Source organism: Esox lucius, chromosome 8 (assembly GCF_011004845.1).
Source record: "Esox lucius isolate fEsoLuc1 chromosome 8, fEsoLuc1.pri, whole genome shotgun sequence".
In the NCBI taxonomy this organism is placed as follows: Eukaryota; Metazoa; Chordata; class Actinopteri; order Esociformes; family Esocidae; genus Esox; species Esox lucius.
In genome coordinates, this window is record NC_047576.1 from 3,121,680 (window position 1) to 3,136,298 (window position 14,619).

Sequence of the window (14,619 nt, forward strand, 5' to 3'; positions counted from 1 at the left end):
AGGTTTGAATTAAATAATGGCATTATAAAAAGTTTATCAGTTTTGGCAAGAATGAACAGTTGATGGCAAGAATCAAGAATACCATCACATTATCGTCTTGTTGCTGTTTAGTGTAAAAGGGCTCTGGCAATGAAAGTAGGATACCGTGGGCATAGCAGGCTGGCCATAAACGCCTAATAACCTCTCATGTTCGAGCCCTGGGCGCGAAGTTGTGCCAAAAATAATACGAAATATGTTCTCTTACTATTGAGAGTAAGTAGTTGGATTCACCAGTTAAAATTTAAGAATGACACATTAATAATAGGTCATGGTAAGAAGGAAAAAGGTGTTGAATTGCAGGATTTTTTTTTTTTTAAATGTCAAATTTTATTCTCTACCCCCAACCAGACTTTGGCCCCCAAGAGGCTAGAGAGTTTTTGAAAAGAGAAAAAATGCTATAAAAATGCTGTACCTGAGCTATCCCTGAGCTATACCTGAGCTGTCCCTGAGCTGTCCCTGAGCTGTCCCTGAAAGTAAGTCTGTGTAGAGTGTTTCAAAAGTTTTCAGTGTTTCCTTTTTTTAGTAGCTTTTTACCCCTGCAGAGGAACAATTTGTCTTCCTTTCATCTAATTTAAAATGGGGAATTAAGGTGTTCAAAACATACCAGCAATAAAACGATATTTAAAACATTTGGTTGTCCTTGGCAAAATGCTAGAAAAAGAAGAAAAAAAAGGCATTCATGCTTCAGTTAGTAGAAAGTGGAGACTGGAGAGTTTATGATTTGAGCTTGTGTACCCTCATCGTGTCATGGCTCTGGCTGAGCCCACACAATACACAGTTGACTGACTTCATGTACTGTGCAGAAAGCAAGGCGGCGTGGGGAATACATATCCGTGGTGTAACGTGAAACAGCTCCACGTACACTTTGAATTAAATCTCTCGCATGTTCAAGAGCCATTTGCAGTATGGAATCTCCATACAATATGTACACAAAGGGCACCTGTATCATTTTCCATCCCTTGCCATAGAGACATGAATCTCATGGCATGAATGCAGATGTGCATAACCAAGACACCAAGATGGTTGATGCAGAGATGTTTCTTGAGTCAAGAATCTCTGACCTCCTAGAACAATGCACAGCCACACATGGGGTCGTCTGTGGAAAACATTATGGCTGCCTCATCACTTTTTATTAGTTATTCATTCAAGAACATAATGCCATGCTATCATCACTGATGTTGCAGTCTTTTTCAGTTGCTTAAAAGCATTTTTTGTGGATCTGATCAAAAGTGCAAGGGTCAAATGTATTACCAGAATGTCTGGTCCTTTTCTTGCCTTTGTGGTAGTACGTGGTTTAGGGAAGATTTAGCCACAGGTACTTATTACAGTCACTTATAGGACTTAAAACAACATTGCAGACTGGCAGAGATGCAGAGACTGAAGTTGAGTTACTCCTGAGTCTCCAGCTCTACATTTCATTGTGCTGCTTTGGTATGAATTGAGTGCCTATACATTCAGTGTTGTTAGATTGTGCCCAATGTATTCTCCTTTCCTTATTTCTACTGGACATTCTGTTCCAGCTTTGATAGAGTTTTCAAACATATGAGTAGACAAGCCTGTGTATTTAGTACATGGACCCAGATGCTACCAGTTACTGAGTCCTCCGCACAATGTTCTCTTTTTTTTTTTCATTGATCAGGAAAATATTTAATGTAAACTAAATTATTTGGTGAAATATGCATAAAATATGATTTTCTTTCTTCAAATGTGATCAGTGCAAACAACACATATAGCTCTGATTTGATTGGTACAGTTTGTAGTAGTACAATGCATATTCAAAATAAAATTGCCTTCTCAAAACATAAATACATTAATCAAAACTATATTATACCATCAAATTTAAAAATACATTAATCAAAGAAATTATTACAAAAATGAAAATGAAAGAGTCCAAGCAGACAAAACAGAATATCAGCCTGTCATTAAAAATCCCTGTAGCTCAACACATTTTCTTTCTAAACAGTAAATCATGATGATACAGGGTTATTGAAATGTCATTACTCTCCTTTAATACATATATCTTTAATACATATACATACTGTATATCTCACCAAACAATTTCACCCATTGATTGTGACACAACTAATGACATATAATTCCTGACCCCACAAAATGTAAAATAAGGACATTCTGAATTAATTGGTTTGCTCATAATCCATTTGCATGTATTCAGTGTACTGTACAGGCTGGTCTGGCTCATAGGTTTCTAGAATTTCTATTGGTAAGAAGAAACACAATCAACAAAAGAAATTGGAAGAGCAATGGAAGACCAAAACTGATGTGAAGGAATAGACCTCAACCCATGCCAAAGCAAAAACTTGTAATGGCAAAATAATTTGAATGATGCTTCTTCGTATGCCCAAAATATTGTACAAATCATTAGAATTTGTCCATTACTTTACTTTCTGGCTCTAGCCAGTACAGTGGACTAATTGCATCACTAGAAAACAGGTTGGAATGTCACTGACATGGTCACAATAACAAAATAATGTGCTGCTTCAACGCCTGAGGATTTTAAATGGCTTTTCTAACTGGGCTTCAAGTAGAGTCAAATTTGAACCTAAAAGAATCTAGCAGTGTTATGAAAAGTAGCCTTGAAAAGGGTGGCCCGGGCTGGTCCAGAGCTCTGAGCCGTTGCCTCTGCCGCAAAATCTGCTGCGGCAAGTCTGGCCAACATTTCAAGGAACTAATAATAAAAATTATAAACTCACAATAACCTATACACTTAATTTTTTAGAGCACAAATTCAATCTCCCAAGTACACTTTAAAGACAACAAAGAAAGACGTTTTCAGAACCTCTCAGCAACAAATGAATATTTACATATTTAAAGTATTTATCATAACTCCACGCTACAACGTTGTTGATGTCTTTATGAAATTGAGTTGCCAAATCTTTGTTAAACAAAGTTACATCCCCATAATGTACTTCAACGCCCACGTGGGCAACGACAGTGACACCTGGAGGGGCGTGATTGGGAGGAACGGCCCCCCTGATCTGAACCCGAGTGGTGTTCAGTTATTGGACTTCTGTGCTAGTCACAGTTTGTCCATGACGAACACCATGTTCAAGCATAAGGGTGTCCATCAGTGCACGTGGCACCAGGACACCCTAGGCCGCAGGTCGATGATCGACTTTGTTGTCGTCTCATCTGACCTGCGGCCGTATGTCTTGGACACTCGGGTGAAGAGAGGGGCGGAGCTGTCAACTGATCACCACCTGGTGGTGAGTTGGATCCGATGGCAGGGGAGAAAGCTGGACAGACTCGGCAGGCCCAAGCGTACTGTAAGGGTCTGCTGGGAACGTCTGGCCGAGTCTCCTGTCAGAGAGATCTTTAACTCCCACCTCCGGCAGAGCTTCGACTGGATCCCGAGGGAGGTTGGAGATATTGAGTCCGAATGGACCATGTTCTCCACCGCCATTGTCGAAGCGGCCGCTCGGAGCTGTGGCCGTAAGGTCTCCGGTGCCTGTCGAGGCGGCAATCCCCGAACCCGGTGGTGGACACCGGAAGTAAGGGATGCTGTCAAGCTGAAGAAGGAGTCCTATCAGGCCTGGTTGGCTTGTGGGACTCCTGACGCAGCTGACGGGTACCGACAGGCCAAGCGGGCTGCAGCCCGGGTGGTTGTGGAGGCAAAAACTCGGGCCTGGGAGGAGTTCGGTGAGGCCATGGAGAAGGACTATCGGCTGGCCTCGAAGAGATTCTGGCAAACCATCCGGCGCCTCAGGAGAGGGAAACAGTGCCCTACCAACGCTGTTTACAGTAGAGGTGGGCAGCTGTTGACCTCAACTGAGGATGTCGTCGGGCGGTGGAAGGAATACTTCGAGGATCTCCTCAATCCCGCCGTCACGTCTTCCATTGAGGAAGCAGAGGATGAGGGCTCAGAGGTGGACTCGTCCATCACCCGGGCTGAAGTCACCGAGGTGGTTAAGAAACTCCTCGGTGGCAAGGCACCGGGGGTGGATGAGATCCGCCCTGAGTACCTCAAGTCTCTGGATGTTGTGGGGCTGTCTTGGCTGACACGCCTGTGCAACATCGCGTGGCAGTCGTGGACAGTGCCTCTGGGATGGCAGACCGGGGTGGTGGTCCCTCTTTATAAGAAGGGGGACCGGAGGGTGTGTTCCAACTATAGGGGGATCACACTTCTCAGCCTCCCCGGGAAAGTCTATGCCAGGGTTCTGGAGAGGAGAATACGGCCGATAGTAGAACCTCGGATTCAGGAGGAACAGTGTGGTTTTCGTCCGGGCCGCGGAACACTGGACCAGCTCTATACCCTCTACAGGGTGATGGAGGGTTCATGGGAGTTTGCCCAACCAGTCCACATGTGTTTTGTGGATTTGGAGAAGGCATTCGACTGTGTCCCTCGTGGCATCCTGTGGAGGGTGCTTCGGGAATATGGGGTCCTGGGTCCTTTGCTAAGGGCTGTCAGGTCCCTGTACGACCGAAGCAGGAGCTTGGTCCGCATTGCCGGCAGTAAGTCAGACTTGTTCCCTGTGCATGTTGGACTCCGGCAGGGCTGCCCTTTGTCACCGGTTCTGTTCGTAATTTTTATGGACAGAATTTCTAGGCGCAGCCAGGGGCCGGAGGGTGTCGGGTTTGGGGACCACACGATTTCGTCTCTGCTCTTTGCGGATGATGTTGTCGTGTTGGCCCCTTCAAGCCAGGACCTTCAGCATGCACTTGGACGGTTTGCAGCCGAGTGTGAAGCGGTGGGGATGAAAATCAGTACCTCCAAATCCGAGGCCATGGTCATCAGTCGGAAAAGGGTGGCTTGCCCACTTCAGGTTGGTGGAGAGTGCCTGCCTCAAGTGGAGGAGTTTAAGTATCTAGGGGTCTTGTTCACGAGTGAGGGAAGGATGGAACGGGAGATTGACAGACGGATCGGTGCAGCTTCTGCAGTAATGCGGTCGATGTATCGGTCTGTCGTGGTGAAGAAAGAGCTGAGCCGTAAGGCGAAGCTCTCGATTTACCGGTCAATCTACGTTCCTACTCTCACCTATGGTCATGAGCTTTGGGTCATGACCGAAAGGACAAGATCCCGGATACAGGCGGCCGAAATGAGCTTTCTCCGCAGGGTGGCTGGGCGATCCCTTAGAGATAGGGTGAGAAGCTCGGTCACCCGGGAGGAGCTCAGAGTAGAGCCGCTGCTCCTCCACATCGAGAGGGGTCAGCTGAGGTGGCTTGGGCATCTGTTTCGGATGCCTCCGGGACGCCTTCCTGGGAAGGTGTTCCGGTCCCGTCCCACCGGGAAGAGACCCCGGGGAAGACCTAGGACACGCTGGAGGGACTATGTCTCCCGGCTGGCCTGGGAACACCTCGGTGTCCCCCCGGAAGAGCTGGAGGAAGTGTCTGGGGAGAGGGAAGTCTGGGCATCCCTGCTTAGACTGCTGCCCCCGCGACCCGGCCCCGGATTAAGCGGAAGATGATGCGATGCGATGCGATGCGACATCCCCATAATCTTCATACTTTGGTATTGTCCATCTTGATTACTGCTATGTAGTATGGTCAGATATGACAAAGATCTAGCAAAGCTGCATGCTTGATAAGAGTTGACTAGAAATTGACTGTTTCTCTTTTAGTTTTTATTATAAATGTCACTGTAATGTGTCCAAAGTGAAGTCCAAATTGTCTGAATAACCAAACATTCAACAGCCCAGATACTCATACCACAGAAGACAGACCTTTAGAAAATTGATAAATCACCCTCCTGGCACAACAAGAACTATGATGAAAGATATTTTAAATTAAACTAAATTAAAAATGAAGTATGTTAGAATATTATAATTGAACATCTGAAGATATGTTTAAAAATAATTTAACAATGAATTGCTTTATTATTAATATTACTAGTAGGAGTTGTTGTATATTATTATTGTATTTAATTTTCACTTTTCCTCTGCAACCAATTGTTTCTCCCCTCCCAATTTGGTTATGTTCAATTGGCAATTAAGGCTATGCCTCACCTCACTGCAAATTCAGGAGAGTTGAAGATGGAGACATGCCTGAGGACACTATTCTGCCCCAGCCCTGTTCCCATCTGTATTTTATGAACTATCGGTTATTGGAATATTTAAATACCTTAAAAGGTAATGTACTTTAAAAATCTCCAACTGGCAGAGCTTCTCCTGATCTTTACTTTTCAACAATAATATATTGCTTGTGAATCTCGGCTATTTCTGCAGTTTACAACCAAGAAACATTTAAGGAACTCCTTGAGAAATAGCTGATTTTATTTAGAGCTGGTCAGTGTCACTTGAGTTACCTTGTACATGATTGGAATGAGGTTGGATAAATCTGAACACAGTTACAACACTGGCATTGAACATTTTGTATTATTTCAATCAAGAGCAAGAATAGAATTTTGTGAAAATGTTATTTGGCAACCCTGGAAAGAAATTAAATGATCAGTGAGGGTTCTGACACAGTAACAGTCTTACTGGCAAATGTTGCTAGTTTACTTAAATTTTATATCATTTGATTTTGCAGTTCTTTTATACATTTACAATGCCGTGCATTTACAAAATATTGCTTGCGTAAGTATTGAACTTCTTTGCTGACACACTGAAAGAAATGAGGCCACAATTGGGCTCCACCTTTAAACCATGCATGTATTTAGAAAATGGTACAAAATAATATCCAACTGTTTGGATTTTCCCAGTGATCAAGTGGGATTAATAATCACAAAGTCAAAGTTGCATCACTCTACCCATTGCCAAAGAAAGTCTGAAACTCATTGATCAAATAAGGAGGCTTGTTAGAGAAGCCACCAATCACTGCAGGGATCAGTGTCTGGGAGGGGAGTAATGGCACCTATCTGAGGAAACCTTGTTAATAACTGCTGACTTAGTCCATCACTCAAGGGATAAAAATTGCTTTATTCTCAAACAAAATGTAGGAGTCAGGATTTGGGATTGCCACCTCTCAATCGAGGCAACCAGTGGGTGAGCAATGCTGAATGAATGAGGTATGGATATCATCAACCTTCCTTTGAAAATGGTTGACAAAGTCTTTGTCAACAGAGAGGGAAAGATGGTGGGAGAGCAGGTAGAGGGTAAAGGAGTGGAAGAAGTGGAGGTTTCCTGTGGTTAGAGGAAGAAGCTTGGCTTTTGGAGAAAGTGGCTTTAGTAACAGATACAGAAGAAGAGAAGATTGCTTTGAATAAGCATTGGAAGTAGGTTAAATAGAAAAAAGGTTAAATAACATTTACCACTATGATACCATTGTAGGATTTGTTACACTAGGGATGCATTTTAAGTAAATTCGTCTTTTCTGAAATGGAGGCCACAAACACAAATCTAAATGTTTTAATAATGATGTAATCAAGTTAATAATATAATTGTAATTGTACTCTATTTTGAGCCCACACTGCTTCTGTTATGTTGATAAGCGGTCATTTGGCCTGTCTCTGATTGATAGCCTAGTCATTTACAGTCCACTGAAGCATTTATATGTATAATTCAACAAGGTTTCAATTCCCTATTTTAGTCTGTGCAGCGAATACCACACCTAGATGTTATGTGTCTTGCTCATGTGGACAAAGGTAGTGGATGTTGATAATGATCACTAGCCATTTCAGTCTGAGCCCCTGAAGATGGATTATGTACTGTAAAATAAATAAATGGACACAATCTATGTCTTAGATCAAAATAAAAAAACATATGCACTAATACACTGTTCTGCCACCTCAGCCATTCGGTCATCCATTATCAATATGCCCACTCCTATTTATAGTTTATCTTGAGATCTTGAAAATACAATTTCTGCTATGTCTTGATAAGAAGTAGTTATTTATGAGGCAAGGTGTAGATTATTCATTTGTCTGTAGCCTGCAATTATTTTGATCCTCTGGAATGCATGGTAAATGGCTTTGTAAGAAAGACTGATTTACGAATAATCTTGCATAATTTAATATGTATGAGCAAAAGTCTAAAGAACTTTAAAATACTATATTACTATTTTAGAAACAGATACATTATCTAATCTTTTGTTTTCACTGAAGAAATGGAGCTTGCACAGCAGGCTGGTCTCTGGGGAAGTTATTCTTTTATGTAAATCTGTCACAGCCAAATTCACATGATATGATGTATGACTTTACGTTTACATTAGGGTTCAGAACAGTTGCAAGGGGCAGTTGTGAGCGCAGTTAAAGTGGATTTTTGTAAAGGTGTTGTGGTCTGGGATGGCAGAAATGCCCCAGACATTCATGCCAGTGGTTGCAAGTTCAGATACATGGAGAGGCAATTTTTTCTCTAACTTTGACACTAACCTTCTTTTAAAATGTTCTAATCTCAATCCAGCCCTTCACACAAGTACGTAGTCATACCTAACCTATTCTTAACCTTCAATTGAATTTGTTACATATCTTACCTTTTGGTAAATTCATACCATATTGTATATTTTGGTAGTGTATTGTACTGTACCCCTACATAACCTAAAATATGAATTTGGCTCCCACAGATTTACGTATTATATGTTATATATTCCCCCGAGACCAGGTTGGGCGTGGCAGTCCTCCCTGTATCTGACTAACACTCTAGCACAGTAGGTGGGGGTAATGCACCAATAACATTGGATCCCAAACGCTGAATAAAACACCAACGAAGAAGACAATTTAGGCTGTAGCAACACGTCAACAAAATGCGCCAGTCGTAGGACGCGTAACACGAGGATGATTTTCTGCCATTTCAAGTAATTCTTAACACTTTGGAAAAAGTGAATATTTTGTGATCTGGAACTTTAAAGCTATTACAAAATGTCGGATTTTGCGTCTCTCGGGTTGTCAGATTGGCTGATTCAACAATGTAAACAAATGGGTATCAGTAAGCCAACTCCAATCCAGGAAAACTGTGTGCCACCTATTTTGGAAGGTACTGTAACACTAACGTTTGCTAGCTTGCCATTTATTCATTGTTTGCTATTTTTAAACATATTTTAATTACCTAAAGTGAATGTTCAAATTAATTACTATGGTGTCTTCAAATTCGATCTAAGAGATTGTGCTGGGTATCTGTAAAAGCACTGGACAATTGCTGATGTGAAAAGGGATTTATAAAATACATTGACTACTATCATCATAGTATTTTGATTAGCTCTGAATGGGTTTCTGCCGTACAGGTCGGGATTGTATGGGTTGTGCCAAGACGGGCAGTGGAAAGACGGCTGCCTTTGTGCTACCAGTGCTGCAGAAGTTATCCGAGGACCCATATGGCATTTATTGTTTGGTGCTTACACCTACCAGGTTGGTGAATCTTGAGATATTTGTGCACTATCTAGGCAAGAACTGACTAAAATGACATTTTAAAGGGATGTCTTCTAGTAAAGGAATGTGTAATGTTAAATATTCAAACGTTTTCCTCTTGCAGGGAACTGGCTTATCAGATTGCAGAACAGTTCAGAGTCTTGGGGAAACCAATGGGCCTGCGGGACTGCATCATTGTTGGCGGAATGGGTAATGTTGATAACCAATGATACGGTTTCATATTGCCTTTTAAGGCTTGACCAAACTGGAACAAGTGTCCATCCCATATTTAGGCTGTTCTAGAGGAAAAGTTGTCTGACCCGGTACTATGTGGGCATATTATAACAGCTGCGTTGCACTAGTTAAAATCATTTTGATGGATGAGGAGAATGTGTGGTAATATTGGTCAACATTTAAATGTGACCTCTGAACTGTGGCTAATGTAACGGGTGGTGTGAATGACCAGTGCAATTGTGTATTGAAGTGCTTCCCTATGGCTTCACTGGACAGCTGAATCCCAAATGTCTAATGGCCAAACGGTTCCATCTCAAGAAATAACTAGTAATGTTGTTTGTACATATCTGGATTTCACTGCCAAACTGAGCCTTGGAAATTGTATACTAAATGAACATATTGTGTAGTGTGTGCGAAGTGGCTAATGTGAACATTGGCCTTTTTAAAAGTTGAACTCATGTGATCTTTGTCAGTAGAAAACATAGGAACATATGATTTCCAGTGTCCACCCACATACAAGACCCATTAAGAAAGCATTTGAAATCACAGCCCCGGATAAAATTAACATGCCAGTGTGCCCACAGCCTTAACCATATTTTAAGTACATTTAAATGTTCTGGTGATGTCTCCAACAGACATGATCAAACAGGCTTTGGAGCTCTCTAAGAAGCCCCACATTGTGGTAGCCACTCCAGGAAGACTGGCAGACCACATTCGTAGCTCCGACACCTTCAGCATCAAAAAGATCCAGTTTTTGGTGAGTCTGAAAGAGAATAGGTTCACCCCAGGGTGTGTGTGTGTGTGTGTTTCAGTGGAAACCTTCACGTTTCACACAATGTAATATAAACCTGTGGAATAGTCGCCTTGGCAAATTGGACTCTGGGAGGGAATTAAAATTGGGTAAACATTTTACCATAAACAGTTAGAGCCTGATTGTAATAGTTGCCATGGAAATTGCTTTGGAAACCACTGTTCTAGGAAGCGGCATTCCTCATAATAACACCATTGTCCACTAGAAGAGTACTATAATTTTTTTATTAATTCAGTCAACTAGCAGAGAATATGAAAACGTTGGCTACAGGTTGCTATTGGCTAGGATCACAAAAGACGCACATGGACACCGAATCCTCCTCTGTGGAGCTCTCTGTGAAAGAAAATTTCAGACTCACATTTCTACAGTGATGGAAATGTTGGTCACTAGGGACAACATGGGTGAAGTTCAATGTGAAAGCTTGAAAGCCTGCATTCTGGTATTTATTTGGTCCAGCTTAGAGGTAACGGTTATTGTGTCCAATAGATCCTTGATGAAGCCGACCGGTTGCTTGAGCAAGGCTGCGCAGATTTCACCAAGGACCTGGAAGTGATCCTGGGTGCGGTGCCTGCTAAACGACAGACACTGCTTTTTAGTGCCACCCTCACAGACACACTGCAGGAGTTGAAGGCCATTGCTATGAACCAGCCCTTCTTCTGGGAGAGCAAGTCAGAGTAAGTGCTGATAACAAGATGCACAAACATAACATGCTGATCCACGGATCAGCCATAACATTATGACCAGCTGGCTAATATTGTTTAGGTCACCCTTTTGCCGGCAAAACAGCCCTGACCCGTCGAGGCATGGACTCCACTAGACCTCTGAAGGTGTGCTGTGGTATCTGGAATCAAGACATTAGCAGTAGATCCTTTAAGTCCTGTCATTTGCGAGGTGGGGCCTCCATGGATCAGACTTGTTTGTCCAGCACATCCCACAGATGTTTGATTGGATTGAGATCTGGGGAATTCACCTTGAACTCGTTGTGTTCATCAAACCATTTCTGGACAATTTTTGCTTCGAGGCAGTGCGCATTATCCTGCTGAAAGAGGCCAGTGCCATCAGGGAATACCGTTGCCATGAAAGGGTGCACATGGTCTGCAACAATGCTTAGGTAGGTGGTACGTGTCACAGTAACATCCACATGAATGGCAGGACCCAAGGTTTCCCAGCATCACACTGCCTCCGCCGGCTTGCCTTCTTCCCATAGTGCATCCTAGTGCCACGTGTTCTTCAGGTAAGCAGCGCACACACACCCAGCCCTCCATGTGATGTAAAAGAAAACGTGATTCATCAGACCAGGCCACCTTCTTCCACTGCTCCGTAGCCCAGTTCTGATGCTCACGGCCCCATTGTAGGCACTTTCAGAAGTGGACAGGGGTCAACATGGGCACCCTGACTGGTCTGCGGCTACGCAGCCCCATACGCAACAAACTGCAAAGCACTGTGTGTTCTGACACCTTTCTACCAGTACCAGCATTAACTTTTTCAGCAATTTGAGCTACAGTAGCTCATCTGTTGGATCTGACCACACGGGCCAGCCTTCACTCCCCACGTGGATCAGCGAGCCTTGTCAAAGTCGTTCAGATCGTTACACTTGCCCATTTTTCCTGCTTCTGACACACCTTGATGCCTAATATATCCCACCCACTGACAGGTGCCATGAGGACAAGATTGTGTTATTCACTTCACCTGTCAGTGATCATAATGTTATAGCTGATTGGGGTATATATTAATTTGTATATATTATTTCATTTTATCTTTTTATTTTCAATAAACTGGCATGTCTAAACTTGTTATTATGGGATTAGTATATCTGTAAGTGTATTTGTCTTATAGGGTTCGCACGGTAGAGGAGTTGGACCAAAGGTTCATCCTGACACCAGAGAAAGTGAAAGATGCCTACCTGGTGCATCTAATCCAGAAGTTTCAAGACGAACATGATGACTGGTCCATCATGATCTTCACTAGCACGTGCAAGTATGGATGTCTTCACTCACAAATGTCTTAAGAACCTTGAGAAATATGAAAATAAGGATTAGACCCAAAATGACATGCTGTTGTGTCAGAGCCTTAATACACATCATTATAGAATGACACTTGGACATTGGGTCATTAATGCGTTGTGTTGTTCCTACAGGAATTGCCAAATTCTCACGATGATGCTCCAGAAGTTCAACTTTCCTACCATCTCATTGCATTCAATGATGAAGCAGGTAAACCACCCCAAGCTCCTGGGCTCAAACTGTTGACTGGTGGGTTATAAGACAAGCTGAAACACATTTGATGTGCTTCATAAAAATAAAGACATTGTGCCTTTCTCTCCCCCCCACAGAAACAACGTTTTGCCAACCTTTCCATGTTCAAATCCAGCGTTTACAAAATCCTGATTGCAACTGATGTGGCCTCACGGTAGGTGGGCGCAGTGAGTAATTAGACCGCAGAAACACTAAAAACCCACCGTGACCCTAACGCTTGTCCGTGTCCATGTCGTCAGGGGTCTGGATATCCCAACGGTCCAAGTTGTCATCAACCACAACACGCCGGGCCTACCCAAGACCTACATTCACCGAGTCGGTCGGACGGCCAGAGCCGGTAATATTCCTGTGTCAGTGCCGATGCTTGTCGTGACGTTGGCCACGATGGAACGGATGGAAACGTTAACACAACGTTCCTGGTTTCTCCACAGGAAGGCACGGCGTCTCCATAACACTGGTGACACAGTATGACATCCACTTGGTTCACTCCATCGAGGAGAACACCCGTAAGTGTTTAAGTCTCCCACAATTAAGTGTACACTTTGTAGCCAGTACATTGGGTGAACCACCCCGTTCACCCCCGAAATGTTTTGCGCCCGCAGACAGGCAGTCATCCCCGTGACTGGCTGTAGGTCATCCCCGTGACTGGCTGTAGGGCTGTAGGTCATCCCCGTGACTGGCTGTAGGGCTGTAGGTCATCCCCGTGACTGGCTGTAGGGCTGTAGGTCATCCCCGTGACTGGCTGTAGGTCATCCCCGTGACTGGCTATAGGGCTGTAGGTCATCCCCGTGACTGGCTATAGGGCTGTAGGTCATCCCCGTGACTGGCTATAGGGCTGTAGGTCATCCCCGTGACTGGCTATAGGGCTGTAGGTCATCCCCGTGACTGGCTATAGGGCTGTAGGTCATCCCCGTGACTGGCTATAGGGCTGTAGGTCATCCCCGTGACTGGCTATAGGGCTGTAGGTCATCCCCGTGACTGGCTATAGGGCTGTAGGTCATCCCCGTGACTGGCTATAGGGCCGGCAGACAGGCGTCCACACGTTCAGTTACTGGTTTGATTGAATATTTAGAACGGGGTGAAATGGAGGAAAACTAAGTGAACTTGGGTGTTTTCGCAGTGTTGGCATCAGTGCCAGGCACATCACTTCCAGCGCCTGTCTAAGTTCTAGCCACAGATATGAAGCAACAGTGGCTGAACACGAGCGTCCACTCTGGGGGAACACCTGGGGGCAGTGGGTGAAAACACACTCGTTGTTTGGAGGGGGTCGTATGAGAACTGTGAATATCAACAAGCATCCAGCAACAGGCAGCTACTGGCGCAGCACAGCGGTTGAGCATAGCAGGATATGATCACAGAAAGCTAATATTTGTTTTTGCCTTCTTGCTTGTCCAGAGACCAAACTTAAAGAATATCCGGTGGAGGAAAAAGAGGTTCTGAAGATCCTCACCCAAGTCAACGTGACCAGGCGGGAGTGTGAAATTGTACAAAACTCATTTCTATACACATTTCTTCATTTTAAATATGTACCTGGGCTCATTATAGCCGTGTCACTGATGTCTCTCCATTTCCTTTTGTAGCAACTTGAGTCGACAGATTTTGATGAGAAAAAGGAGATCAACAAGAGAAAACAGATTATTTTGGAGGGGAAAGTAAGTAAATATTATGTGTGTCACACCAGCATTGTCAGTGTTAAAGGACAAGTGTTTTCAGCCATTTGTCTTTCCATTCTAAATGCTGTCCTGTAACAGGATCCAGACATGGAGGCGAAGAGAAAAGCTGAACTGGAGAAGCTGAAGGGGAAGAAAAGGAGATTCAAGGATAAGATACAGGAAACCATTCAGAACAAGCAGTACGGGATGCAGAAGAAGAAACTGATGAAGCAAAAACACATTCAGAAGAAAAAGGCAGAGAAGTCTACCTAATGAACGTTTAATGAATTGTGTATATAGAAAAGTTGCCCATAGTTAAATATCTAGGGTAACATGTTTTCTGTAAATTGTTCCTAATAAGTGGCAGTGGATAAACATTTATTTTGTAAATCA

At 43.5% G+C, this 14,619-nt stretch overlaps 1 protein-coding gene across 1 annotated transcript; it reads left to right on the plus strand.

Moving 5' to 3' along the window:
- Nucleotides 1-8,646: 8,646 nt before the first annotated feature.
- On the plus strand, nucleotides 8,647-14,619 carry ddx49 (DEAD (Asp-Glu-Ala-Asp) box polypeptide 49). The gene is made up of 13 exons (XM_010897519.4): nucleotides 8,647-8,903; nucleotides 9,151-9,274; nucleotides 9,399-9,484; nucleotides 10,144-10,265; nucleotides 10,806-10,993; nucleotides 12,156-12,296; nucleotides 12,457-12,532; nucleotides 12,652-12,728; nucleotides 12,814-12,911; nucleotides 13,006-13,080; nucleotides 13,970-14,058; nucleotides 14,155-14,226; nucleotides 14,326-14,619. Exons 1-13 carry the CDS (start codon nucleotides 8,789-8,791, stop codon nucleotides 14,497-14,499), a joined length of 1,437 nt encoding a protein of 478 aa, XP_010895821.2. The 5' UTR covers nucleotides 8,647-8,788; the 3' UTR covers nucleotides 14,500-14,619.